Genomic DNA, 27,190 nt, shown 5'->3' on the forward strand with positions numbered 1-27,190 from the left:
TGCTTTGGTTTAAAACTAACAACCAAGTTCCTTTGGTCAGCCCTTAATCAAATAAAATGATTATGGACTTTTCACTTGGTCCTTCCCTCCAGCTACTAAGAGCATAGATGGTTTTGAAGAAACCTGACTTGGCTCAGGTCTTCAAGGAGCTAGCTGGCTAAAAGATACGGCTTGGATTGAATATATGTGCCGTATCAACGCACCATTGCAACTTGAATAAACTTAGAATAACGCCTAAGATTTATTGGGTGTTTATAATGGAGCCAGAAGCCTTGCATGAATTACCTCATGTAATCTTTACAACAGTTCTGAGTAGTATTAACAGTTTTAATTTGCAGGCTTAGTAAAGTTAGGAAATTTGTCTCAGATCTGTCAAAGGGATTACCAGCTGCATGTTTGCATCTGGTGAGTAATCTCAGGGTTTTCCAGGAGTCCAGTGTCCGAAGATCCTGAACAAGGTAGACTTGGATGATGCCGAGCGGGGAAAAGTTGGGCTTACATCCGGTCCTGGAGGGCCAGTCCTTGTCTAGCCTTCTTTACCAGGGACCATCTTGATGCGGCCTGTCTGATCATATCTCAGGGCAGACGGCTCCCGGCTGATTCTCAGAGCAAACTTACTCTTACACAAGCGAGGACGGGTGTGGGGAGAAAAGACTGAGAAACGTTAGACGTGGGAACGTTGTGCACAGATGGGGAAGGGCCTCAAGGCGGGTCCACCTTTGCAGCCTCCACAGGTTCCAGACACTGATAAGAAAGAGCAACAGGCTCCACCGCCCGAACACTAGGCCAAGACCTATCCCCGACCTTGGCAAAGACAGTTACCCATGACCGCTCGCACCCTACCGGCTGCTGCGGTAAATGAGCGCACCGGGGCAGATCAAGGCACGCCCAACCGCGTGATGTATCCGACCGCCGCCAGGCCGGGACCTTCCCCCGCGACCCGCCCCGCCCGCGAGCCCCTCCCATCCTCGCTGCTCCGTCTGCCAAGCCCCGGCGCCAGAGGACCCACGACGTCACCGCAGCGCTATCGAGCCTCCAGCCCGCCCCCCGTGCGCCTTCCTTTTCCTCCTGTCCCGTGACGCGGCGGCCCGGCGGCGTCAGTGGACACACTCACACGCGCGCTGCGGCCCGGCCTGCGCCCACCCCAGCATGGCAACTCTCGCACGCCTCTCCTCGCGCCTGCGGTTCTGCGCCTCCGCCCTCCCCTCAGCGGGCGTCTGGTCCAAGGTAAAGTGCAGGTGAAGAGCAAGGCCGCGCCCGGAAGAACGCGGACGAAAGCCTGAGCGTTTTTTTTTTTTTTGTCTGCCCACACCCAACCTCTCCAGCCCGGGAGCCGGCATCTGGGCGCAGTACCCAGGGCCCCGAGGCGCGCTGACGCCTCCTTGCCTCGCTGCTTCTCCGCCTGGCCTCCTTGACTTGGTTCTGCACCTGCTTCCCCAGTGAGGCGAGACGAGGCACAGAAGTTCGCGGAGAGGCCCTGGCCCGCGTCTCCGTTTCGTGGGCAGTTTCTTGGGAAGGGGCTTTGGCGGCAGGAACGGGACCGGGAGGGTTCGCCGGCTTAAGGAGGGCAAAGGGCGACGGCTGCAAGGGGTAGGTTTGCGCTCCGAATTGGGGATCTCGGGGCGGAGGCCCCTCTACAGGCCCGGAACTGAGGGCTGGGCAAGCCAGGGGTCGGCTCGCGTTTGCCGCCAAGGGGGTGGAACGCTGCGCCCCTTCTTCTCCTCACGGGGCTGCGCTGCACCTTGGCGGGGGGAAGCGGAACCGGGACTGGAGCGCTTGCCGGCGCGTTTACCTCGCCACGCCGAGTAGCCTGTGGAGGTCTGGCGGTGCCAGGACGCGGGCTTCGAGCGCGGGCATCCCTTTCTTCTGAGGCTCCTTGGGATTTCCGTTTTCAAAGTTCTTTGCAAACGTTGTCCACTCTCACTGCAAACTCTTCACGAACGGTAGTATCTCGAGGCCCTCGCGCTGCGATTGTGGGCTGTGTCGTCTTTTTTTCCCGCGTGTCCTGTCCCCGCCTGTAAGCCCTCGCCCCGGTGCGGTTCTTATCCGGAGTCCTCGGACAGGACCAGAGTGACGGGTATAGGAGACTAGCTTACCTCCGCTACTCCCGTCACCACGGGAGCCTTTTCCTTGGAAGAGACAAAGAAAAATGATGTTTTTGAATAATAGTTCTGAGCTTAAAAGTGTGCCTTGAACACTTACCTCCTCACAAGGAACTCCTCTTCTTCCCCATTGTTGGGGCATCTTACTGGCATCCACTCTGAGAGTGGTGAACGGAGAGGGGCTGTGACAAAGCCCGGTAGGTGAGTGCTAGATGGTGATTAAGAACTGGAAAGATATACACATAAATGCCTGTTAGGAGGCATTTTGATAATTGCAGATAGCTTTGGATTTGTAAAGCATTGTTAGAAGGGAGCTCGACCTTCTGTCATTGCTGTGGGCGCTGAAACGAGTGCAAATCGGGACACAGCGACCTCCTTGGGCCAAGGTTAATGACATTCCTTGTTTTGGCACTTAGTTGTGTGTGCATGCTCAGTCGTGTCCAACTCTTTGCGACCCCATGGACTGTAGCCCGCCAGGCTCCTCTGTTCATGGAATTTTCCTGGCAAGAATACTGGCGTGGGTTGCTATTTACTATGCCAGGGGATCTTCCCGACCCAGGGATCGAACCCACGTCTCTTGTGTCTCCTGCATTGGCAGGCAGATTCTTTACCTCTGGGCCACCTGGGAAGCCCTGCTAGTTACTTATTTGCCTAAGTGTAATTTACTTATTTTCTTATTGTATTATTAAACTATTCCCAAAGCCCAGCAAACGTCTTCTTAGATGGCCGAGTTACAAATTATGGGTTTTCCTGTATCTCATCTCTCCTTCAGGATTTGTTGATTGTAGGTCCAGCTCCCCTTTCTCCGTGTTCCTCCAGCACTTGGCACTTAAATCCCTTAGTGTTTACCCCTTAAATCTTCACCTCCTACTTGCGTTAACTGTAACACTTGCATACTTGTTTAACTTTTTGAACGTGTAGACATCATCTTCATAACCAGATGAAATTTGCAGACCATATTGTATGCCTTTTTCTCCATCTCTCTGAGCATTACGCACTGCCATGCATAGAATAGACACTCAACACATTTCCTATGTGGGTGAGAAAACACTGTGGGCAAACTTATGGAGTAACCTTGAGGACATAGATTTTTTTACTAAATATAACCAACAGGTAAAATGAGGTAGTTTTTTTTTTTTTTCTTGTTTGTTTGTGATTAACATGTCTTCCAGACTTGAGTGTGCATCAGAATTACCTGGAGGCTTTATCAAATAGATGGCTGTGTTCATCCCGAGTTTCCCATTTAGTAGGTCCTGGTAGGAGCTCAGTACTTTGTGTTAATTAGTTCCCAGATAGTAAATCTGCTGGTCTGAGGACTGCATTTGCAGAGCCAGTGGCATTGGCTTTGACCTAAACAGACTACCCAAAGGTATCTTCCATCTTCCTTAGTCCATGATTGTTTTGGAGGGTATGTTTAATACTATTTTCCATTCACTATAGAAAATTATTACTGAAAATAAAAATCTTAAAACTACCATTAACACTTTAGCTATTTCTCTTCTTTGAAAACCATCTTTTCCAGATTTATCTCCAACCCCAGACTCTCCTGAACTGCCTTCCTTCCAGTACAACTTACTGGTTCATGTCACTCAGTACTTCTCAGGTCTTTCTGATCAAAAATGAACCAGCTGTAACGTGGCATTTTCCTTCCTTGTTTGTTTTTATTATGGGTAACAGCACCGGTATCCATCCAGAATGTAAGCTAGAAATTTAGAACCATTCTCTCCTCTGCTCCTTTCTTTAACTTGCAGTTGATTACCAGTGTCATGTGTAATAATTTTGTAGTTATTTAGTGGCTGTTATCCTTGTAAGTTTCATTAGAGCAGAGACTATGCTTGTGAGTTTATTTGTTTGTTAACTCTCTAGTCTCAGTATTAAGTATGAAAGGGAAAGTTGCTCAGTGTCTCTGACTCTTTGTGACCCCATGGACTATACAGTCCTTGGAATTCTCCAGGTCAGAATACTGGAGTGGGTAGCCTTTCTCTTCTCCAGGGGATCTTCCCAACCCAGGGATCGAAACCAGGTCTCCCACACTGCAGGTGGATTCTTTTCCAGCTGAGGCACCAGAATGGGTATTTTAGAACAAATAGAGGAGTGAATGAAAGAATGAGTTCCCCTGCCACTTTCCTGATTCAGGTTTTTGTATGAGAGTTGTGACATCTCTGTTTCAAACAAAACAGAACAAAACACTTTGCTGTCCTTTCCTCATTGAAGGATGAAGTTGAAGCTCTCTAGTGTTGTCTTTAAGGCCTTTGCAACTTGCCCTGACTCCCTTACCAGCCTGATCTTCATGAGCTTCTCTCCACAGTGTGATCCTACATGCCCTTGAAAACACAGTCTTTCCACATCTTGGTCGGAGAAGGGATGGCACCCCACTCCAGTACTCTTGCCTGGAAAATCCCGTGGACTGAGGAGCCTGGTAGGCTGCAGTCCATGGGGTCGCTGAGAGTCGGACACGACTGAGCGACTTACCTTTCACTTTCCACTTTCATCCATTGGAGAAGGAAATGGCAACCCACTCCCGTTTTCTTGCCTGGAGAATCCCAGGGACAGGGGAGCCTGGTGGGCTGCCATCTATGGGGTCACACAGAGTCGGACACGATTGAAGTGACTTAGCAGCAGCAGCTACATCTTGGTACCTTTGCTCAGGCAGCTCCCCCTTTCTGGAATCCCAACCCTTATTATTTTTTTTTAAGTCTCGGCACACTTTTACACTTTCTGATCTGCCAAGCAGAATGCGTTGCTTATTCATCTATGATCCTTCAGAGTGCTTCAGGGCAGCCTTCCAAATTGGAATAAGTATGCTATTGCTGCAGAGCACTGCCCCATGTCAGCAACTCCTGTGAGCTCCTTGTGATTCATTTGTGTCATAAGTGAGTGATTAATTATTCATGACAGTGTCCATCTTTGGTCAACACTGGTCCGGTGCTGGATACCTAAAGCATTTTAGCACATGTCACTACTTCCTTTTGGCAGTAATGCCATGCTCTCCTTGTAAAACTGTGTATATCCACTTACATGTTAATGCCCTTTCCTTCTAATGGTGTTCTCTGAACCTCTCTCCAGATGGCCTATCCTCCCCACTTCTATATCTATATATCCAATTTTGAGACTGACCTGGGCAATGTCAATCTTTCTGTGTCCTGATATATTTAACTATAGGGTGACAAGGGAGAGAGCATGTAGGTGTATAGTTCCTATCATTAAGATAAAATTTGTTTAAAAAAACACAGTGTGGTTTGTGAATTTTCCCTCAGACATCTTCAAAGTGAAGTACATTTTCATTTCACTAAGTTCTGGAGTGTTGAATGACAGAAAAAAGAGAAATTTAGGGGAAAGAATTAGTGGTAGAAGTGGTTAGAAAGGAAGGAGTTCTGGATTGGGAAGTCATGAGATAAAACTTAGGCTCCACAGTAGAATCTGATCTCAAAGATTCAGTAAGAATTTGAAGATGAGAACAAAGTGGGAAGAGGGAGAAGATTTTGAAAGAACTAGATTTAATAGAAAACAATTTTGCACTGTAAGAATTTTATTTCTTAGCTTCATTATGTACTGAATCATTATTATTTCTTTCCCTCAATAGTGCTGGCAGAAACTAGTGGCAACAATGAGATGGAATTTTGCAGAAGGTAGGAGGGTGGAAAAACAAAACAAAATATATTATGTTAGTGTAAAGGAAGATCTCAGTGGAAAAACAAAATTACTTCTAGAATCAGTAGCTGTCAAAGCTGTACAGTGTTCATTACTCTTCGTTCTTTTAGGTAACTTCTGCAAAGTTGAAGGTTATTTTATTTATTTCCTTATTTTTGTAGCAGATGATGCTTGGGTTTTTTCACATCATTATTTTAATATTTAAAATATAGTAGAAGGTAGAGCAGTTTAGAGCTCTACTTGAATTCAGTTATCATAGGAATTAAGGTAGGTGATTAGAAACATATTTCTCCCCACCTCCCTGCCAATTCTTGGAAGGTGTTGGGTGTCTGTTTCTTGACCACCAGAAGCAGGGAATGTGGGAAGGGATAGTGGGCAAGGAGTATGTGTGTCAGAGAACAGATTCCAAGGCTTTCTCAGGGGTGCTGCCTCCCAGATTGTGGGCAGTTCGCTGGATTTATGGCCTTGAAGATCCACAGCAAACTTTCTGTGGTAACTGGCCTCAGGCATCGTGCTTCCTCTTTGTCCCACTGCCTGCAGTTCATATTGCTGTTTGCCCAGTAATCTTTGGATACTTACACTGGCAGCTTGATTGCAAATAAAATAATTACATTAAAGTAATCTTAAAGCTGGCGCTCATTTTTTTTTTTCAAAACCCCCAACAAAGATTGCTTGGATTAATTGGCTATAGTATGGATCATGTTAAATTCTTTGTAAAAGCAGTAATGTGTCTGTTTTTGCATGCGTGGAGGGTAGAGTGGGGAGGTTAAAAATGAAAATTAAATTCCCAATCAATGTCAGGTTAATCTTACTGCCCTGGTGGGGAATGGAGAAAAGGTTGCATTTCCTAAGCGAAGATCATATCCCCTGGGTATCTTCTACAGAAGATTACAATCCAGGCTCAGGGCTAAGTGCTTCTTAGCTTAATAATAATAATACATAATTGTTTGATCTGTACTATATCCCTGGGAAACAGTTATCATCATTTGTATCATGCTTTTTTTAAAAAAAATATTAAGAAGAGTGTCTTATGTGATACAATTACATGTCTAATTATATGGAAATCATTGACAGGAATTAAAAAAAAATGATCATCTTTTTGTAAACCCTGAAAGCTCGGTTGGTAAAGAATCCACCTGCAATGCAGGAGACCCTGGTTTGATTCCTGGGTCAGGAAGATCCGGTGGAGAAGGGATAGGCTACCCACTCCAATATTCTTGGGCTTCCCTTGTGGCTCAACTGGTAAAGAATCCACCTGCAATGCCGGAGACCTGGGTTTGATCCATGGGTTGGGAAGATCTCTTGGAGAAGGGAAAGGCTACCCTTTCCAGTATTTTGGCCTGGAGAATTCCATGGATTGTATAGTCCATGGGGTCACAAAGAGTTGGACATGACTGAGCAACTTTCACTTTTGTAAACTTAATGTCACTGCCACCCCCCCTCCACCCGCCAAAAAAAGAGGCTCAGAAGTTAAGTAATTTTCTCCAGTTAATACTTCTACTGGCATTTGAAACAAGGATATTTTAGACTGAGATTAATAGAGTGTGGCCCATTATGCCACTCTTTCTCAGTCAATAGATATCAAATGTTGTTATAATAAATAGATAATACATATCAACAAATACTGTTAACTGAACATATGCAAAATGAACAGACCAATGCTGAGTACCTGTAAATTCTTTATTATCTTGAGTCCTTCTCACATTCTCTGAAAATACGAATTAGTTTATTGCTTTTAAGCTTTTGATTGTCTGGGTAAATGTGAAACACTTGGGTTTTTTCTAAAATACTTCTGAGGTTGTTTTGGGGAGAGATGTGGCACAAGAGTCTCAGTAATTAAAAAAAAATGATTTACATATGTATTTGGTTGCTGTGGGTCTGAGTTGTGGCACTTGGGACCTTTGATCTTCATCACAGCATGCGAACTTTTAGTTGTGGCAGGTTGGATCTAGTTGCCTGACCAGGGTTCAAACTTGGGCCCCCTGCACTGGGAGCTCAGTCTTAACCCCTGGACCACCAGGTAAGTCCGCTTCTCAGTAATTTATGACTGTTTGTAATGAATCATACTGTTCATGGGGTTCTTCCAGCAAGAATACTGGAATGGCTTGCCATTTGAATTGTGGTGATTGAGAAGACTCTCGAGAGTCCCTTGGACAGCAGGGTGATCAAACCAAGTCAATCCTAAGGGAAGTCAATCCTGAATACTCATTGGAAGGACTGATACTGAAACTGAAGCTCCAGTACTTTGGCCATCTGATGCAAAAAACCAACTCGTTGTAAAAGACCCTGATGCTGGAAAAGATTGAGGGCAGGAGGAGAACAGGGCAACAGAGGATGAGATGTTTGGATCGTATCATCGACTCAATGGACTGGACATGAGTTTGAGCAAACTCCGGGAGATATTGAAGGACAGGGAGTCTGGCATGCTGTAGTCCATGAGATCGCAAAGAGCTGGACACTACTGAACAACAACAACCAATTTTAACTACAGTAAAAAATGTCAGAGGAGCTATAAGTTTGGAAACATTAATAGATAATTGTGTTAGATTACTAGAGTGTACGGTCATATTGAGAGAATTTTCAGTCTTCAGCAGTTTTACCCCCCAAAATTTTTAACTTTCTTCCTCTTCCTACTAAGGCCCTCTTTACCTTTCACTGAAAATAAGGAAAACAAGAGTTCTTCATGAAAAAATAAGACACTCATAAAGGTTTGTTGTACATAAGTAATAAAATGGAAGTAGTATAAGACTGAGGATTTTTGAAAAGGACAGAGAGGAGCATATTGTGGTAGAGGGCCCCAGTGATAGAAGGCTAAACCTGGGAACTGGTCTTGCTTTAACAGTGCAAGGTAAATTACAAAATCCTTATATCTTCAGAAACTTCACTTGTAAAATGAGTTGGTTGGATTAGATACGTGTGTGTTTTTCTCTTCTCTGTTTTTTAGGCATGCATGTGTGCTCAGTTGTGTCTGACTGTTTGCCACCCTATGGACTGTAGCCTGCCAGACTGTCCTTAAGATGTCCCAGGCAAGAATACTGGAATGGGTTGTCATTTCCTTCTCAGGGGCATCTTCCCAACCCAGGGATCGAATCCCCATCTCTTGTGTCTCCACTGTACCACCTGGGAAGCCCCTATTTTCTAGGAGATATCCTCAGTTTCATTTTATGATATATATGTTGGCCTCATTAGGCTATCAAAGTTTTAAGTTCTAAGATTAAAAACATATTTTCATATATATGTGTGTGTTAAAACAGAATCAAGTAAATCCCTGTTACTTGAGTATAGGACAGAGGAGACCGCTGTTGGTGGTTCACGCTCTTTCCTTCCTATCCCCACCTCTGCCTATTTCCCTTTGTGTGGGCAATGTGCCACAGTAAACCACTCTTCCTCATCTGACCTTGACCAAGGTTGCAATTTAAAAGAACAAAGGTCATTTAGCACCTATACCTTTGCAGATCTCATTGGACTTTCAGTATAGTTTCTTAATCTCCTTTTGTGTTGTGTGTTAGTTGTTCAGTTGTGTCCTACTCTTTGCAACCCCAGGGGGTCTTGCCCACCAGACTCCTCTGTCCATGGAATTCTCTATGCAAGAACACTGGAGTGGGTTGCCATTTCCTTTTCTACCTTTTGTATTAATTGACACTTTTTATGACCAACCTAGACAGAATGGCAACCCACTCCAGTGTTCTTGCCTGGAGAATCCCATGGACAGAGAATCCTGGTAGGCTGCAGTCCATGGGGTCGCACAGAGTTGGACACGACTGAAGCGACTTAGCAGCAGCAGTAGCAGCAGCAGACAGAATATTAAAAAGCAGAGACATTACTTTGCCAACAAAGGTCCGAAGGCAATAGCAACCCACTCCAGTGCTCTTGCCTGGAAAATCCCATGGATGGAGGAGCCTAGTAGGGGGCGGTCCATGGGGTCACAAAGAGTCGGACACTTACTGAGTGACTTCACTTTCACTTTTCACTTTCATGCATTGGAGAAGAATATGGCAACCCACTCCAGTGTTCTTGCCTGGAGAATCCCAGGGACGGCGGAGCCTGGTGGGCTGCCGTCTCTGGGGTTGCACAGAGTCAGACACGACTGAAGCGACTTAGCAGCAGCAGCAGCAGTGAAAGCTATGGTTTTTCCAGTAGTCATGTATGGATGTGAGAGTTGAACTATAAAGAAAGCTGAGCGCCGAAGAATTGATGCTTTTGAACTGTGGTGTTGGAGAAGACTCTTGAGAATCCCTTGGACTGCAAGGAGATCCAACCAGTCCATCCTAAAGGAGATCAGTCCTGAATATTCATTGGAAGGACTGATGATGATGCCGAAACTCTAATACTTTGGCCACCTGATTCAAAGAACTGACTCATTTGAAAAGACCCTGATGCTGGAGAAGGGGATGACAGAGGATGAGATGGTTAGATGGCATCATTGACTTAGTGGACATGAGTTTGAGTAAACTCTGGGAGTTGGTGATGGACAGGGAGGCCTGGCATGCTGCAGTCCATGGGGTCGCAGAGTCAGACACAACTGAGTGGCTGAACTGAACTTTACTGAACTGATACTTTTAATGAAAGGAGATTTTGGAGGGAGAAAAAGATGAGAGCACCCATTTATGCTTTTACTTTGATCCCCTGGGGTTCTCTGTCTAGGAGGCTCTGATAGGTATGGATATGAGCTTACAACATCGATGGGCTAGTTAAGGGGCAGTGTCTCAGGAGTCAGGTGTCATTCTCTCTGCTGCTGCTGCTGCTAAGTCGCTTCAGTCGTGTCCGACTCTGTGCGACCCCATAGATGGTAGCCCATCAGGCTCCCCCGTCCCTGGGATTATCCAGGCAAGAACACTGGAGTGGGTTGCCATTTCCTTCTCCAATGTATGAAAGTGAAAAGTGAAAGTGAAGTCGCTCAGTCATGTCTGACTCTTAGCGACCCCATGGACTGCAGCCTACCAGGCTCCTCCATCCATGGGATTTTCCAGGCAAGAGTACTGGAGTGGGGTGCCATTGCCTTCTCCAGTCATTCTGTCTACCCCCTCTCTTTTTATGTATGCGTGCTCAGTTGTGTCTCACTCTTTGCGATTCCATGGACTGTAGCCCACCAGGCTCCTCTGTCTATGGGATTTTTCAGGCAAGACTACTGGAGTGGGTTGCCATTTCCTCCTCCAGGGGGTTCTTCCCAACCCGGGGATCGAACCCACATTTTCTCTGTTTCCTGCTTGGCAGGCAAATTCTTTACCCCTCAGCCACTGAGAAATCCCTCTATTTTTAGGTTGACTATATAATGAGAATAAAGGAGAGATGATGTTAAGTATGAGTGATTGATTGCAACTCAATCGACTGTGCATTTTTCCTGTTCATACTGTGAGTGAAGTGTAAAGAGGGAAACAGTTTGAAGCTGATGGTGAATGCGCGCCAGATAGCTTGGCTTGCACCAGGTAGTACACAGTGATGAGGCTGGCCGTGCCCCTCTTGGAGTTAACAGTTTGCTGTTTTTCTCTGGCATCCATAAACTCTAGGCTCCAGAAGGGAATGAGTTTTTTGTGTGCTGTTCTTGTCTCTTCCAGAGGTATTCTTTGATACCCAAGATTGGATCAAGGCCAAATCTGTAGTATTTATAATATTGAGAGCAGCAGTTGTATCTTAATACTTACTAGGTTGGAATAAATAGCTGAGTATTTGGCACATATGGGTTCTCAGGAAATATTTGTTGGTTGTATTGCTATCAAAAATCGATATTGACCCTGATACTGTGAATTTGAGTCCCATCATACACAGTATCTACTTTCTTTTACTCTTTGTAGGGGCCCCAAATGACACAAAGTTTTCCTTATGTAATAGAAGATATGGATCATAAGGGGATTCTGGTGGTAATTTGTGAATAGAGTATGTCCACCCTACTCTTTTTTTTTGGTTGTTGTTAAATATTTATTTATTGATTTGGCTACTCTGGGTCTTAGTTGCCACACACAATATCTTTTCTTTTTCCTTATTTATTTTTATTGAAGTATGTTTGATTTGCCGTGTGTTAATTCCTGTCATACAGTAAAGTAATTCAGTTACACACACACACACACATATATATGCACACACATTATTTTTTTAAATATTCTTTTCCATTATGGTTTACCATAGGATTTTTTAAAATTGGAGGATTATTACTTTACAATATCGTGTTAGATTCTGCTGTACAGCGAAGTGAATCAGCTATAAGTATACATAACATATATCCCCTCCTTCTTGAGCTTCCCTCCCCGCCCCCACCCCACCCCTCCAGGTCATCACAGAGCACCATGCTGAGCTCTCTGTGTTTTACAGCAGCTTCCCACTAGCTGTGTTTTACACATGGTAGCATATATATGTCGGTGCTACTCTCTGTTTGTCCTGCCTTTGTTTTTCCCTTCTGTGTGCACAAGTCTGTTCTCTGTATCTGTGTCTCTATTCCTACCTTGCAGCTAGGTTCATTTTTCTAGATTCCATATCTATATGCTAATATTTGTTTTTCTCCTTCTGACTTCTTTCATTGTGTATGACAGACTCGAGGTTCATCCACATCACTACAAATGACCTCATTTTGTTCCTTTTATGGTTGAGTAATATTCCATTCTGTATATGTACCACAACTTCTTTATCTATTGACCTGTCGATGGGCATCTAGGTTGCTAACATGTTCTGCCTATTGTAAATAGTGGCATGCAGGATCTTTAGTTGTGGCACGTGAACTCTACTTTCAGCATGTGGATATAGTTCCCTAACCAGGGATTTCACCTGAGTCCTCTGCATTGGGAGCCTGGCTGGAGTCTTAACTGCCGGACCATCAGGGAAGTCTCTGTCCATCCTACTCTTAAGATGAACTACTTACAACCCCACTCTTTCAAAGACAAGCTAGTGAAATTATCCTTGTATATATAATAATTGAATATATTCATATACATGCAAAATAAACATAAATTTCCAAATTCTTGTTCACTTAAAAATGTTTTTTAATGTTTTAGGGATGTATTTGCTACTTTTCAACTAGCACACGTCACCATACCAAATTTTATGCAGACCCAGTGGAAGCGGTAAAAGACATTCCTGATGGTGCAACAATACTGGTTGGTGGTGAGTAATAGTATTGTTTTCCTTTTGATTTTCGCAAAGCAGGGAAATCACAATGGTGAGGTGATTAGAAAGGCTAATTATTTTATTACTTTGTTAATAAATGCCAGTTATTAGAAATGCCAGTTATTTTATTGTTTAGTTGTCGATTCTTTATCGTATTTTATTTATTACATATTATCTATTTTTTATTATAGTGTCCCCTTTCTGAAAGTTTAGCAAGGTTTAGCACTTTATATCTGACCTTTTCTTTCCTTTTCTATTTCTTTTCCTATTATTTGAAAAGCTGACACCTTAAATGGGGATATCTTAATTAGTGGCTTTGAAAAATCCCTAGATACTTGGGAATTCTGCTTACCTTAAAACGTTTGCATAAAAAAAAAGTTTGCATGTATCTCAGCAGCCCACACTGGCCATTCCTTTTGTTCCTTCTCATTTTGGAACCTAGAGAGCACATCCACATCTATCTGTTAGTGAGCCTCTCAAGTTCTATTGCTTCTTTTTGTTTAGAATGTCTTTTAGCACCCCTCTCTCACACTCATTAAACTTGTTGCCTGATTCTTATACGTTTCTTTGGATTTCTAGGCCTTGGTCATAAAAATCAAAGATTATTTTTAGGGCTGCTCTTCATTCATTCATTCAACTCAGCAGTCATTGAATTTTAGACCTAATACCGTTTGAGGAATTGTGTAAAAGAAATGAAAGTCATTGGCTTAGGCTTCTAGATCTGCAGAATCTACCCAGGAATGTAAAACAAACATGATTGAAAAAGTAACTGTGTAAAGGTTCAATTTTAAAGTGGGAAAATAACAAATATGTAGTTAAGTGCAAGAAGAACAATGTGTAGCTGGCTGTATTAATACATTGCACTTGGCTTTATACTTATGAATCAAGGACTTGGCAGTGATGTCTGATGCTATATAATGATGTAAAACATTTGGAGATAGCTATATGGCCATTTATTTTATTTCATTTTTTTTGAGGTTTATTTGCGCTTTGTTTTGCCAGTAGAACTTTAATAAAGTGACTTGCAAACTTTTTTGATCTAAAAACACATTTTACATCACAATCCAACAAACATACATGTATGTAATATGTATACATATATAAGTGAAACACAAGTTTTTCCAAAAATGTCTATCCTGAGTGTTAATTTTTTTCTTTTTGGAAACTTTTTCTCAAAGCAGTTTTAGGTTTATAATAAAATTGACAGGAAGGTACAGAAATTCCCCATATACTCCTTCCCCAAACATGCATAGCCATTATCAACAGAATGGTACTTTTTTTTTTTAACCAAGAATGAATTGCATTGACATAATCACCAACATCCACAGTTCATCTTAGGGTTCACTTTAATGAAGTAAATAATGTTGCGCATTCTATGGGTTTGGACCAAAGTATAATGACATATATACATATCATTATATTGTCATACAAAGTATTTCACTGCTCATGAAAACTTCTGTACTCTGTGTATTCATATCCCCCAACCCCTCAAATTCATGGCAACTGTTGATCTTTTTACTGTCTATGACCACTTCTTAAGTTGCTGAGATATATCTGTGCATTTGCATAGTAGGTCTAATAATGTGCTGGTACATTTTTCTTTTTTTTTTAAAAGAGTAACAGATACATTTCCTTGGAAGAAAATTACCCTCTACATAAAATTATTTATCTTCTTGGCCCATTATAGGTTTTGGGTTATGTGGAATTCCAGAGAATCTTATAGGAGCTTTGCTCAAGACTGGAGTAAAAGGACTAACTGCAGTCAGCAACAATGCTGGGTAAGTGTGTGTTTTTAAAACAATTGACTTGAAAGAAATGATAATCCTTCATAATATTGAAATGAAGTCTATCAGTGAAGTGAAATATTTCTTCATTGACAGGAGCAGTGAGCTTAAGGATCAGAAGATAGTTTTATCATTCCAATGATTAAGACTCCATGGTGCCACTGCAGGGGGCACAGATTTGCTCCCTTGTCAGGGAACCGAGATGCCACAAGAAAAAAATGTTCAAACCAAGCCCTTCTTTTAAAATTTATTTAGTTATTTATTTTGTTTTTGGCTGTGCTGGGTCTTTATTGGTGCATGGGCTTTTCTGTAGTTGTTGCAAGGTGGGGCTGCTCTCCAGTTGTGGAGCATGGGCTTTAGGGCATGTGGGCTTCTACTAGTAGTGTGGCTCCTGGACTCTAGAGCACAGGCTCAGTAGGTGACAAGCACAGGCTTAGTCGCTCCGAGGCGTATGGGATCTTCCTGGATCAGGGATTGAACCCATGTCTCCTGCATTGGCAAGTAGGTTCTTTACCACTGATCCACCAGCAAAGCCCCCTTTCATTTTAAAACTTAGAGATTGTATGTTGTACCTTATTGTAGATCTTTATTTATAAAGGCAGATGGACATCGATTTGAAATCTGTTTCTTTTTTTTTGGTTATGACCTTACCATAGAAGATACATGAAGAATATAATCAGTCATTAAAAATGTTGCTGGTCTTGGTAGAAAGAGGAGGGTATGCAGCCAGCATTAAGACAGTAGGCTTGCATATCAAAATGGTCAGCAATGACCCATAAAATCTTAATGATTAATGGCCTGCATATTAAGATATATTTAGTTATCAAGGGAAAGGACATTTTAATTCACAATAGTAAATTATCAGCTCTTCTAACAATTAAAGACTTCAAAGATCTTAAAAATTAAAGAAATTAATTAATTTGGCAGTTTAGTGTATTATCATAAATTCAATTTAGAAGAAATAGCATAGATTATTTAGGCAACAAAACTAATCTACGTCGTCGTTGTTGTTGTTCAGTCACTCAGCCATGTCTGACTCTTTATAACTCCATGGACTGCAGCAAGGCAGGCTTCCCTTCACTGTCTCCCAGAATTTGCTCAAAGTCATGTCCATTGAGTCAGTGATGCCATCCAACCTTCTCAACTTCTGTTGCCTCCTTCTCCTCCTGCCCTCGATCTTTTTTAGCATCAGGGTGTTTTCCAGTGAGTTGGCTCGCCACATCCGGTGGCCAAAGTATTGGAGTTCCAACTTCAGCATTAGACCTTCCAATGAATATTCAGGGTTGATTTCCTTTAGCATTGACTGGTGTCATCTCCTTGCTGTCCAAGGAGCTCTCAAGAGTCTTCTCCAACACCACAGTTTGAAAGCATCAATTCTTTGGTGCTCAGCTTTCTTTGTGGTCCAACTTTCCCATCTGTACATGACTACTGGAAAAACCATAGCTTTGACTATACGGACCTTTGTTGCAAAGTAATGTCTCTGCATTTTAGTACACTGTCTAGGTTTGTAATAGCTTTTCTTCCAAGGAGAAAGCATCTTTTAATTTCATGGGTGCAGTCACTGTCCACAGTGATTTTGGAACCCAAGAAAATAAAGTCTGTCACTGCATTTTTCCTCATCTCTTTGCCATGAAGTGATAGGACCAGATGCCATGATCTTCGTTTTTTGAATGTTCAGTCTTAAGCCTGCTTTTTCACTCTCCTGTTTCACCTTCATCAGAGGCTCTTTAGATACTCTTCGATTTCTGCTGTTAGCGTGGTATCATGTACATATCTGAGGTTGTTGATATTTCTCCCGACAGTCTTGATTCCTGCTTGTGCTTCATCCAGTCCAGCATGGCGCATGATGTACTCTGCGTATAAGTCAAATAAGTAGGGTGATAGTATGGAGCCTTGATGTATTCCTTTCCCAATTTGGAACCAGTCCATTGTTCCATGTCCAGTTCTATCAGTTGTTTCTTGCTCATTTTTTTCTTTGCTGACTTTATGCTGTTATTTTTGTTTGGAAGCCTGTCCACTTCTCTGGGTATCCACATCTTTTCCCATCTTAAAGAAGCCATATCCAGTTAGAAAACAGCTCTAGCCTTCATTGATTTTGTCCCTTTCTGAATTCCTGTGGAGATGGTTAGCCTGTTTTTGTGTACTGATATGTATTTATTATCTCTGATTACAGGCCAATCTTTTTACTTAGAGTAGTTTTATATTTTCTTTTTTTTTTTTGAATTTTTTAGCTGCACCATGGAGCATACAGGATCTTAGTTCCCCAACCAGAGATCAGTCCTGTGCCCCCTGCAGTGGAAGTGGGGAGTCTTAACCACTGGACCACAGGGAAATCCCTAGAGTAGTTTTCTGTTTCCTACTATTTATGCTTAGCCTATAATCTCAGAGTCATTGAGACTTGAAGCTAGATGGGATTATAGAGACCATATGTTCCAGTTCCTTCATTTAACAGGGGAAACCCTCTATAAATAGGGAAGTAACTTGTTCATGGTCACTTGTTATTTCTGAAACACGTCCTGTGCCCTTTGAACTTACTTAATGTTTATTAAAAATACTTTTGATTATCTATACTTGGTTGAATTTTCCTGATAACTCAGTGCTTCTAAGGAGTGTATGCATGTATGCTAAGATGCTTCAGTCATGTCTGACTCTTTGTGTCCCCATGGACTGTAGCCCACCAGGTTCCTCTGTTCATGGGATTCTCCAGGCAAGAATACTGGAGTTTATCCAGGTGAGAATACTGGAGTAGGTTGCCATTCCCTTCTCTAGGAGATCTTAGCAACTTAGGGATCGAACCCATGTCTCTTACATCTCCTTCATTGGCAGGCAGGTTCTTTACCACTGGCACCACCTGAGAAGCACAGGGAGTAGTACAGATTAATGTAAATTCTTGATGCAGAGTAAGTACTGATAACCTACTTCATTGAAGTCAAAGAAGGCACTGGGCACACCTTGATTGGCAGTTGATTATCTTTTTTCTTTTTTTTTGTGCAGTTGATTATCTTAATTAGAGGTGTTTAAAGTTTATAGGGATGAGGGCTTTGTTTTGATAATTAGAATCAGGTAAATGAGGAGGACAGCTTAGTATGTCTTTATTTGAGAACCAAACATGTGTGAGTTGTGGGGTAAAGGGAGAGAGCATGGAATTAGAAGTAATGGTTATCACCAATATGTTCAATCTAAAAAAATGATACAACCCAGAGGGATGGTATGGGGAGGGAGGAGGGAGGAGGGAGGAGGGAGGAGGGTTCAGGATGGGGAACACATGTATACCTGTGGCGGATTCATTTTGATATTTGGCAAAACTAATACAATTTTGTAAAGTTTAAAAATAAAATTAAAAAAAAAAAAAGAACTTATTTCCAAAAGAGAAACAGACTCACAGACATAGAACACAAACTTTTGGTTACCAAAGGGGAAAGGAGATGGGGAGGATAAATTATGAGTTTGGGTTTAACATATACACACAACTGTATATATTTATAAAATAGATAAGCAGCAAGGACCTACTGTATAGCACAGGGAACTATATTCAACATTTTGTAAAACACCCTGTAATGGAAAAGAAACTGAAAAAGAATGTATATGAATATATAACCAAATCACTTTGCTCCACACTTTGAAACTAACACAACATTGGAAATCAGTTCTACTTCATTTTTTAAAATAAGGAAGTAATGACTATTTTCTCCTTTAGAAAAAGACTCCATCTTTAGAAGTTCTGCCTGAATTGGAAGTCTTCCAAAGCTCAGGACTTCTAATTGTCTGGTTTTTTTTTTTTTTTAATTTGTTTGCTTTTAATGACCACTAAGACTTGTTGGCCTGAGGTACCACTTACTTTGCTATGAGTATTGACTATTAAATGTTGATGAGATAAACCCTCCTTTAGGACCACTGAAATGAATCAGTGCTTTGATATGGGTTGATAGAAAAGCGGGAACATCACAGATGTTCCTCTGATTTTTGGAAGACTTTAACATACGAATTACAACCTGGATGGGCAAATGTTTCACAGTAAACTTTATTTCAGGTAATTAAATCACAGAGTCAAGGAAAGAATAGGTGTGCTGTGTTAGTCATTTTCATTTCCTCAGGACAAGGTTGTTTTAGATTATGTTTCTTGAAGGTGGGGATTTAGACAACTCCCAAGGGCAGCCCCACTTCGTGTAGAAGACTAATAAATAGTGGTAATATGTACAACATATATACAGCATGTGTACATATGTACAACAGTCCCCGCCTTATCCATGGTTTTGCTTTACATGGTTTGAGATATGTGGCATCAACCTTGATCTGGAAATATTAAATGGAAAATTCCAGAAATAAACAATTCATGAGTTTTCAATTATAGGCTATTTTGAGTAGCATGATGAAATCTCACGCCTTCCTGCTCTGTCCTGCCCTGGACGAGAATCATCCTTTTGTCCACCGTGTCCACTGGTTAGTCCCTTAGTTACTCCATAATCAGATCCATGGTCATCAGTGTTGCCAGATCACAGTGACTGTGTTCAAGGAACGCTTATTTTACTTAATAATGGCCCCCAGATGCAAGAGTAGTGACGCTGGTAATTCAGATATGCCAAGGAGAAGCCATGAAGTGCTTCTTTAAAGTGAAAAGGTGAATATTCTTGATTTAATAAGGAAGGAAAATGATCGTATGCTGAGATTGCTAAGATGTATGGTGAGAATGAGTCTTCAGCCTGAAACTGTGAAGAAGGAAAAAAGAAGTTTGTACTAGTTTCCTTGCTGCATCTCAAATTGCAAGTTACAGCCATAGTGTATGATGAGTGCCCAGTTAAGCTGAAAAAGGTATTAAATTTGTATAATAACATATTTTGAGAGATCACATTCACTAAACTTTTATTACAATATGCTGTTAAAATTGTAGCAGCAGCTGTTATAATTGTTCTACTTTATAATTAGTTATTATTATTAATATCTTACTGTGTCTAATTTATAAATGAAACTTTCTCATAGATATGCATGTATAAGAAAAGAAGATACCTATGTATTGTTGTTTAGTTGCTAAGTTGTATTTGACTCTTTTGTGACCCCATGGACTGTAGTCCACCAGGCTTCTCTGACCGTGGGATTTTTTAGGTAAGAACACTGGAGTGGATTGCCATTCTCTTCTCCAGGGGATTGTACATAGCATCTGTAGGGTTGGTACTGTCTTGGCATGTATCCTTGGTTAAGGGGAGATGCCTGTATGTACCTGTACATGAGATTACAATGCTGTTACTTGTATATACTTGTGTATGTCTTGTTTTATTGCATTTTGCTTTATTGCATTTCACAGACATTGCACTTTTTACAAATTGAAGGTTCAGGGCACCCTGCATTAAACAAGTGTATTGGCTCCATTTTTCCAATAGAATTTGCTCACTTCATGCTTCTGTCACTTTTTGATAATTTTTGCAATATTTCAAACTTTTTCATTATTATTGTATTTGTTATGGTGATCTGTGATCAGTGATCTTTTTTTTAAATTTATTTTTTAATTGAAGAATAATTGCTTTACAGAATTTTGTTGTTTTCTGTCAAACATCAACATGAATTAGCCTAGGTATACATATGACAGTGGTCTTTGATGTTATTATTGAAAAAAAATTATGACTTCCTGTAGGTTCAGATGATTGTTAGCATGTTTTAATAATGCATTTTTTTTTGAATCACTGTGGCTTTCATTTTTTAAAATTTTTACTGGAGTACAGTTACTTTGCAATGTTGTTACAAAGTATTTTTAAATTAAGGCATTGACATTATTTTTAGGCATAATAAATACTATTGCACACTTAACAGACTATAGTATAGTATAAACATTTATATGCACTGGAAAACAAAATTTTCAGGACTTGCTTTATTGCAGTGTTTGCTTTTCTGTGGTGGTTTGGTGAGGTATGCTGTAGTTCTGTACCGCTCAGATATAGGAATTCTCTGGGGGTCCAGGAGCAGTTTTTCATTCTGAATAAAATTTCTGGTTTTGCACCAATGGTTTTGAACCCAGAGATAAAGGCAAATGACTCCTTTGCCGTGCCATCTTATTTGTCAAGATAGCTACAGCTCTGAGAGCTCCAAAGGGCTTGAAGGGGAGATCTCGGCTGCCTTGGCTGATCATGAACATTTTCCCCAAGATTAGGTTATTTGGTTTGGGAAGGTCTAACCACTTCCTCCTTTCCTGCCAGAGATGCTCAGAGGGCTCAAACAAACCTTGTGCTACTGTATAAAAAAGGTCTTCATGACCCAGATAATCACTCACCTAGAGCCAGACATCCTGGAATGCGAAGTCAAGTGGGCCTTAGGAAGCATCACTGTGAACAAAGCTAGTAGAGGTGATGGAATTCCAGTTGAGCTGAAAGATGATGCTGTGAAAGTGCTGCACTCAATATGCCAGCAAATTTGGAAAACTCAGCAGTGGCCACAGAACTGGAAAAAGTCAGTTTTCATTCCAATCCCAAAGAAAGGCAATGCCAAAGAATGCTCAAACTACAACACAGTTGCACTCATCTCACACGCTAGTAAAGTAATGCTCAAAATTCTTCAAGCCAGGCTTCAACAGTACATGAACCGTGAACTTCAGATGTTCAAGCTGGATTTAGAAAAGGCAGAGGAAGCAGAGATCAAATTGCCAACATCCGCTGGATCATGGAAAAAGCAAGAGAGTTCTAGAAAAAAACATTTATTTCTGCTTTATTGACTATGCCAAAGCCTTTGACTGTGTGGATCACAATAAACAGTGGAAAATTCTGAAAGAGATGGGAATACCATACCACCTGACCTGCCTCTTAAGAAATCTGTATGCAGGTTAGGAAGCAACAGTTAGAACTGGGCATGGAACAACAGACGGTTGCAAATAGGAAAAGGAGTACGTCAAGGGTGTATATTGTCACCCTGCTTATTTAACTTATATGCAGAGTACATCATGAGAAATGCTGGGCTGGAAGAAGCACAAGCTGGAATCAAGATTGCCGGGAGAAATATCAATAACCTCACACATGCAGATGATACCCAGAAAGTGAAGAAGAACTAAAGAGCCTCTTAATGAAAGTGAAAGAAGAGTGAAAAAGTTGGCTTAAAACTCAACATTCAGAAAACAGAAATCATGGCATCCGGTCCCATCACTTCATGGCAAATAGATGGAGAAACAGTGGAAACAGTGACACCCTTTATTTTTCTGGGTCGAAAATCACTGCAGATGGTGACTGCAGCCATGGAATTAAAAGATGCTTACTCCTTGGAAGGAAAGTTATGACCAACCTAGACAGCATATTCAAAAGCAGAGACATTACTTTGTCAACAAAGATCCATCTATTCAAAGCTATGGTTTTTCCAGTAGTCATGTATGTATGTGAGAGTTGGACTATAAGGAAAGCTGATTTGAGAGAACGGCATTGAAACATGTATATTATCATATGTGAAACAGATTGCCAGTCCAGGTTTGATGTATGAGACAGGGTGCTCAGGGCTGGTGCACTGGGATGACCCTGAGGGCCGGGATGGGGAGGGAGGCGGGAGGGGGGTTCAGGATGGGGAACATATGTACACCTATGGATGATTCATGTCAATGTATGGCAAAAACCACTGCTGCTGCTGCTGCTAAGTCGCTTCAGTTGTGTTTGACTCTGTGTGACCCCATAGACGGCAGCCTACCAGGCTCCCCTGTCCTTGGGATTCTCCAGGCAAGAATACTGGAGTGGGTTGCCATTTCCTTCTCCAATGCATGAAAGTGAAAAGTGCAAGTGAAGTCACTCAGTCGTGTCCGACTCCTAGTGACCCCATGGACTGCAGCCTACCAAGCTCCTCTGTCCATGGGATTTTCCAGGCAAGAGTACTGGAGTGGGTTGCCATTACCTTCTCTGGGAAAAACCACTACAATATTTTAAGTAATTAGCTTCCAATTAAGAGAAATAAATTAGTTTAAAAATGAAAAAAGAAAGCTGAGCTCTGAAGAATTGATGCTTTTGAACTGTGGCATTGGAGAAGACTCTTGAGAGACTCTTGGACTGCAAGGAGATCCAACCAGTCCCTCCTGATGGAAATCAATCCTGAATATTCATTGGAAGGACTGATGCTGAAGGTGAGACTCCAATCCTTTGGCCACCTGATGCGGAGAACTGACTCATTTGAAAAGACCCTGATGTGGGAGGAGAAGGGGATGACAGAAGATGAGATGGTTGAATGGCATCACAGACTCAATGGACATGAGTTTGAGCAAGCTCCAGGAGTCAGCGATGGACAGGGAGGCCTGGCGTGCTGCAGTCCATGGTATCACAAAGAGTTGGACACAACTGAGTGACTGAACTGAACTGAACTTAACCACTTCCTGGGATGTGCACTTGGACTTCCTGCTCAGCCCCTTCAAGATTTCACTTGTCTCATATAACTATGTCATGTATGTGTGCCTGGTAAGTGACTTACCAGTCCAGTTGTGTCTGACTCTTTGTGACCCTATGGAATATAGTCTGCTAGACTCCTTGGTACATGGCAATTTTCCAGGTAGGAATACTGGAGTGGGCTGTCATGCCCTCCTCCAGGGGATCTTTCTGACCCAGGGAACCAATCCGTGTCTCTTATGTCTCCTGCATAGGCAGGCCAGTTTTTTACCACTAGTGCCACCTGGGAAGCCCCTCACTATGTCATAAATTAACCTTATATCCAAATACAGTTCTTCCTCCATTTAAATCCCAATAAACCCATTCTAAAGTGAAAATATTCTAAGTCATCAGTATATCAGTACACCTAACTTATTGAGCTTTGTAGCTTAGCCCACCCTGCCTTCAACGTGCTGAGATTTATATTGGCCTACAGTTGGGCAAAATCATCTACCACAAAGTTTATTTTGTAATACAGTGTTGATTAGCTCATGTAATTTATTGAATACTGTGCTGAGAGTGAGAAACAGAATGGTTCTATGGGTACAGAATGGTTGTAAGAGTGCTGGTTGTTTACCCTCATGATTGCGTGGCTGATGGAGCTGTGGCTGCCTCTGCCCCGTGTCACGAGGATGTTGAACTGCAGATCGCTAGTCTGGACAAAGATCAAAATTTGAAGTATGGTTTCTGCTGAATGCATATGACTTTCACACAACCGTAAAGTTGAAAAATTAAGTCAAACCATTTTTAGTTGGGGATCATTTGCACTACATTTTCTTTTGTTTTGGTACACTTGATATTATTACAGTACATATAAAATCATAAGCTTTTATTATTGGTGGTTTAGACGCTAAGTCATGTCTGACTCTTGCGACCCCATGGACTGTAGCCTGCCAGGCTCCTCTGTCCATGAGATTCTTCAGGCAGGAATACTGGAGTGGGTTGCCATTTCCTTCTCCAGAGTATATTGCCGACCCAGGCATCAAACCCAGGTCTCCTGCATTGCAGCCAGATTCTTTACCAACTGAGCTATCAGGCCACTGGTGAAAGTGAAAGTCTCTTAGTTGTGTCTGACTGTTTGCCACCCCATGGACTATACAGTCCATGGAATTCTCCAGGCCAGAATGCTGGAGTGGGTAGCCTTGCCCTTCTCCAGGGGATTTCCCAACCCAGGGATTGAACCCAGGTCTCCTACATTGTAGGTAGTTTCTTTACCAGCTGAGCCACAGGCAATTGTGGCTATAATTGAGATGAGTATATTTAAATTGAGAGTAAAGAAGAGAAATACTGTTTGGAAAATAGTTGCAACTTCATTTTTTAAAATTAAATTATAGTTGACTTATAATATTATTACTTACAGCTGTCCAGTAAAGTGATTCAGTTACACATCTGTGTGTGTATGTGTGTGTGTGTGTGTGTGTGTGTGTGTGTGTGTGTATATATGTATATGTATATAAATTTTTTTCAGATTCTTTTCCCTTGTAAATTATTATCAGATATTGAATATAGTTCCCTGAGGTGTACATTAATACTTTGTTGTTAATTCTATATATGGGCATCCCTGGTGGCTCAGATGGTTAATAATCTGCCTGCAATTCAGGAGACCCGGATTCAATCCCTAAGTCGGGAAGATCCCTTGGAGAAGGGAATGGCTACCCACTCCAGTATTCTTGCCTGGAAAATTCCATGGACAGAGGAGCCTGGGAGCTATATATTTATATATACATATATATATTACTTTGCCAACAAAGTTCCGTCTAGTCAAGGCTATGGTTTTTCCAGTGGTCATGTATGGATGTGAGAGTTGGACTGTGAAGAAAGCTGAGCGCCGAAGAATGGATGCTTTTGAACTGTGGTGTTTGAGAGGACTCTTGAGAGTCCCTTGGACTGTAAGGAGATCCAGCCAGTCCATTCTGAAGAAGATCAGTCCTGGGATTTCTTTGGAAGGAACGATACTAAAGCTGAAGCTCCAATACTTTGGCCACCTCATGCGAAGAGTTGACTCGTTGGAAAAGACTCTGATGCTGGGAGGGATTGGGGGTAGGAGGAGAAGGGGACGACAGAGGATGAGATGGCTGGATGGCATCACTGACTCGATGGATGTGAGTCTGAGTGAACTCCGGGAGTTGGTGATGGACAGGGAGGCCTGGCATGCTGTGATTCATGGGGTCACAAAGAGTCGGACACGATTGAGCGACTAAACTGAACTGTATATATATATATATATATTCATCTTTTTCAGATTCTTTTCCACAATAGGTTATTATAAGATATTGAATATAATTCCCTGTTGTATACAGTAAACCCTTGTTGTTGAGTATGGGATTAAGAAATACAAACTATTTTGTATATGATAGTGTGTATTTCTTAATCCCATACTCCTAATTTATTACCCTGTCCCTTCCCCATTTGTATTATTTTTTAGATTCCACATATAAGTGATATCATATAATTTTCTATTTCTCTGAGTTACTTCACTCATGATAATCTCTAGGTCCATTGATGTTTCTGCAGATGGCAATATTTCATTCTTTTTTATGGATGAGTAATATTTCATTATGTATAAGAGTTGACTCATTGGAAAAGACTTTGATGCTGAGAGGGATTGGGGGCAGGAGGAGAAGGGGACAACAGAAGATGAAATGTCTGGATGGCGTTGCTGACTCGATGGACGTGAGTCTGAGTGAACTCCGGGAGTTGGTGATGGACAGGGAGGCCTGGTGTGTTGCGATTCATGGGGTCGAAAAAAGTCGGACACGACTGAGCAACTGAACTGAACTGAACACATGTATACACTATATCTTCTTTATCCATTAATCTGTTGATGGATACTTGGGTTGTTTTGATGTCTTGGCTGTTGAAAATAATGCTGCTGTGAATGTTGAGGTGCATGTATCTTTTCAAATTAGAGTTTTCTTCAGATATATGCCCAGGAGGGGTGTTGCTGGATCATATGATAATTATTTTTAGTTTTTTAAGGAACTTCCACACAGTTTTCCGTAGTGGCTGCACCAATTTACATGCCTACCAACAGTGTAGGAGGGTTCCCTTTTCTCCATATCCTCTCCAGCATTTATTATTTGTAGACTTTTTGATGATGGATATTCTGACTGGTGTGAGGTGATACCTCCTGATAATTTTGATTTGCATGTGTCTAGTAATTAGTGATATTGAGTGTCTTTTTCATGTGCCTGTTGGCTGTTTGTCTTTTTTGGAGAAATGTTTATTTAGGTTTTCTGCCCATTTTTTGATTGGATTGTTTGGGTTTTTTGATATTGAGTTGTATCAGCTGTTTGTATAGTTTGTAAATTAACCCCTTGTTGATTGCATCATTGGTTGCAATTTCATTATTAGAGTTTTATTTTGACAGTTTATTTTAGAATTGTCAGTGAGATTTCAGAAAATGAAATTTCAGATTCAGAAAATGAAAAATATTTGTAGTACATTGATGTCTTCCATGAAATACACATTTGTGGACATGACTGAACGACTTCATTTTCACTTTTCACTTTCATGCATTGGAGAAGGAAATGGCAACCCACTCCAGTGTCCTTGCCTGGAGAATCCCAGGGATGGAGGAGCCTGGTGGGCTGCAGTCTATGGGGTCGCACAGAGTCAGACACGACTGAAGCGACTTAGCAGCAGCAGCAGCAGTATACCTCTCTAATGAATTCTTGGCCTTAGACTTCTTTTAACCATTAAAATGTTTTAACATGAGTTTGTGGTGCTGTAGGAGAAAGGTCAGATCTCTCTTCAGGTATGCTAGAAAAATATTGGCTACTAAAGGCACTGCTGCTGCTGCGTCGCTTCAGTCGTGTCCGACTCTGTGCAACCCCATAGACGGCAGCCCGCCAGGCTTCCCGTCCCTGGGATTCTCCAGGCAAGAACACTGGAGTGGGTTGCCATTTCCTTCTCCAATGCATGAAAGTGAAAAGTGAAAGTGAAGTCGCTCAGTTGTGTCTGACTCTAGCGACCCCATGGACTGCAGCCTACCAGGCTCCTCCGTCCATGGGATTTTCTAGGCAAAAGTACTGGAGTGGGGTGCCATTGCCTTCTCCCACTAAAGACACTAAGTAAGATAATATCTTTGAAAGTTCATTCAGATTATCTTTAATACCAGAGAGCTTCAAGATGCTTTAATATGTGTGTTTCTCTATTAGGAATATAGTAGATTTTTCATTAGCAA

General features: G+C 41.7%; 1 protein-coding gene across 2 annotated transcripts in view; it reads left to right on the forward strand.

Annotated features, from left to right (window-relative positions):
- The first annotated feature begins 997 nt into the window (after window positions 1–997).
- Window positions 998–27,190, forward strand: part of OXCT1 (3-oxoacid CoA-transferase 1) — a 166,886-nt gene continuing 140,693 nt past the window's right edge. Inside the window, exons 1-3 of one of the 2 annotated variants that reach the window (XM_044932617.2) lie at window positions 998–1,227; window positions 12,737–12,845; window positions 14,536–14,626. In XM_044932617.2, the coding sequence (XP_044788552.1) occupies window positions 1,150–1,227; window positions 12,737–12,845; window positions 14,536–14,626 (278 nt within the window). In that variant the 5' untranslated portion in view covers window positions 998–1,149. The remainder of the gene's footprint in view (window positions 1,228–12,736; window positions 12,846–14,535; window positions 14,627–27,190) is intronic. The other variant, XM_006076397.4, reaches the window with a different exon arrangement.

The sequence above is a fragment of the Bubalus bubalis genome, chromosome 19 (assembly GCF_019923935.1).
Source record: "Bubalus bubalis isolate 160015118507 breed Murrah chromosome 19, NDDB_SH_1, whole genome shotgun sequence".
Taxonomy (NCBI): Eukaryota; Metazoa; Chordata; class Mammalia; order Artiodactyla; family Bovidae; genus Bubalus; species Bubalus bubalis.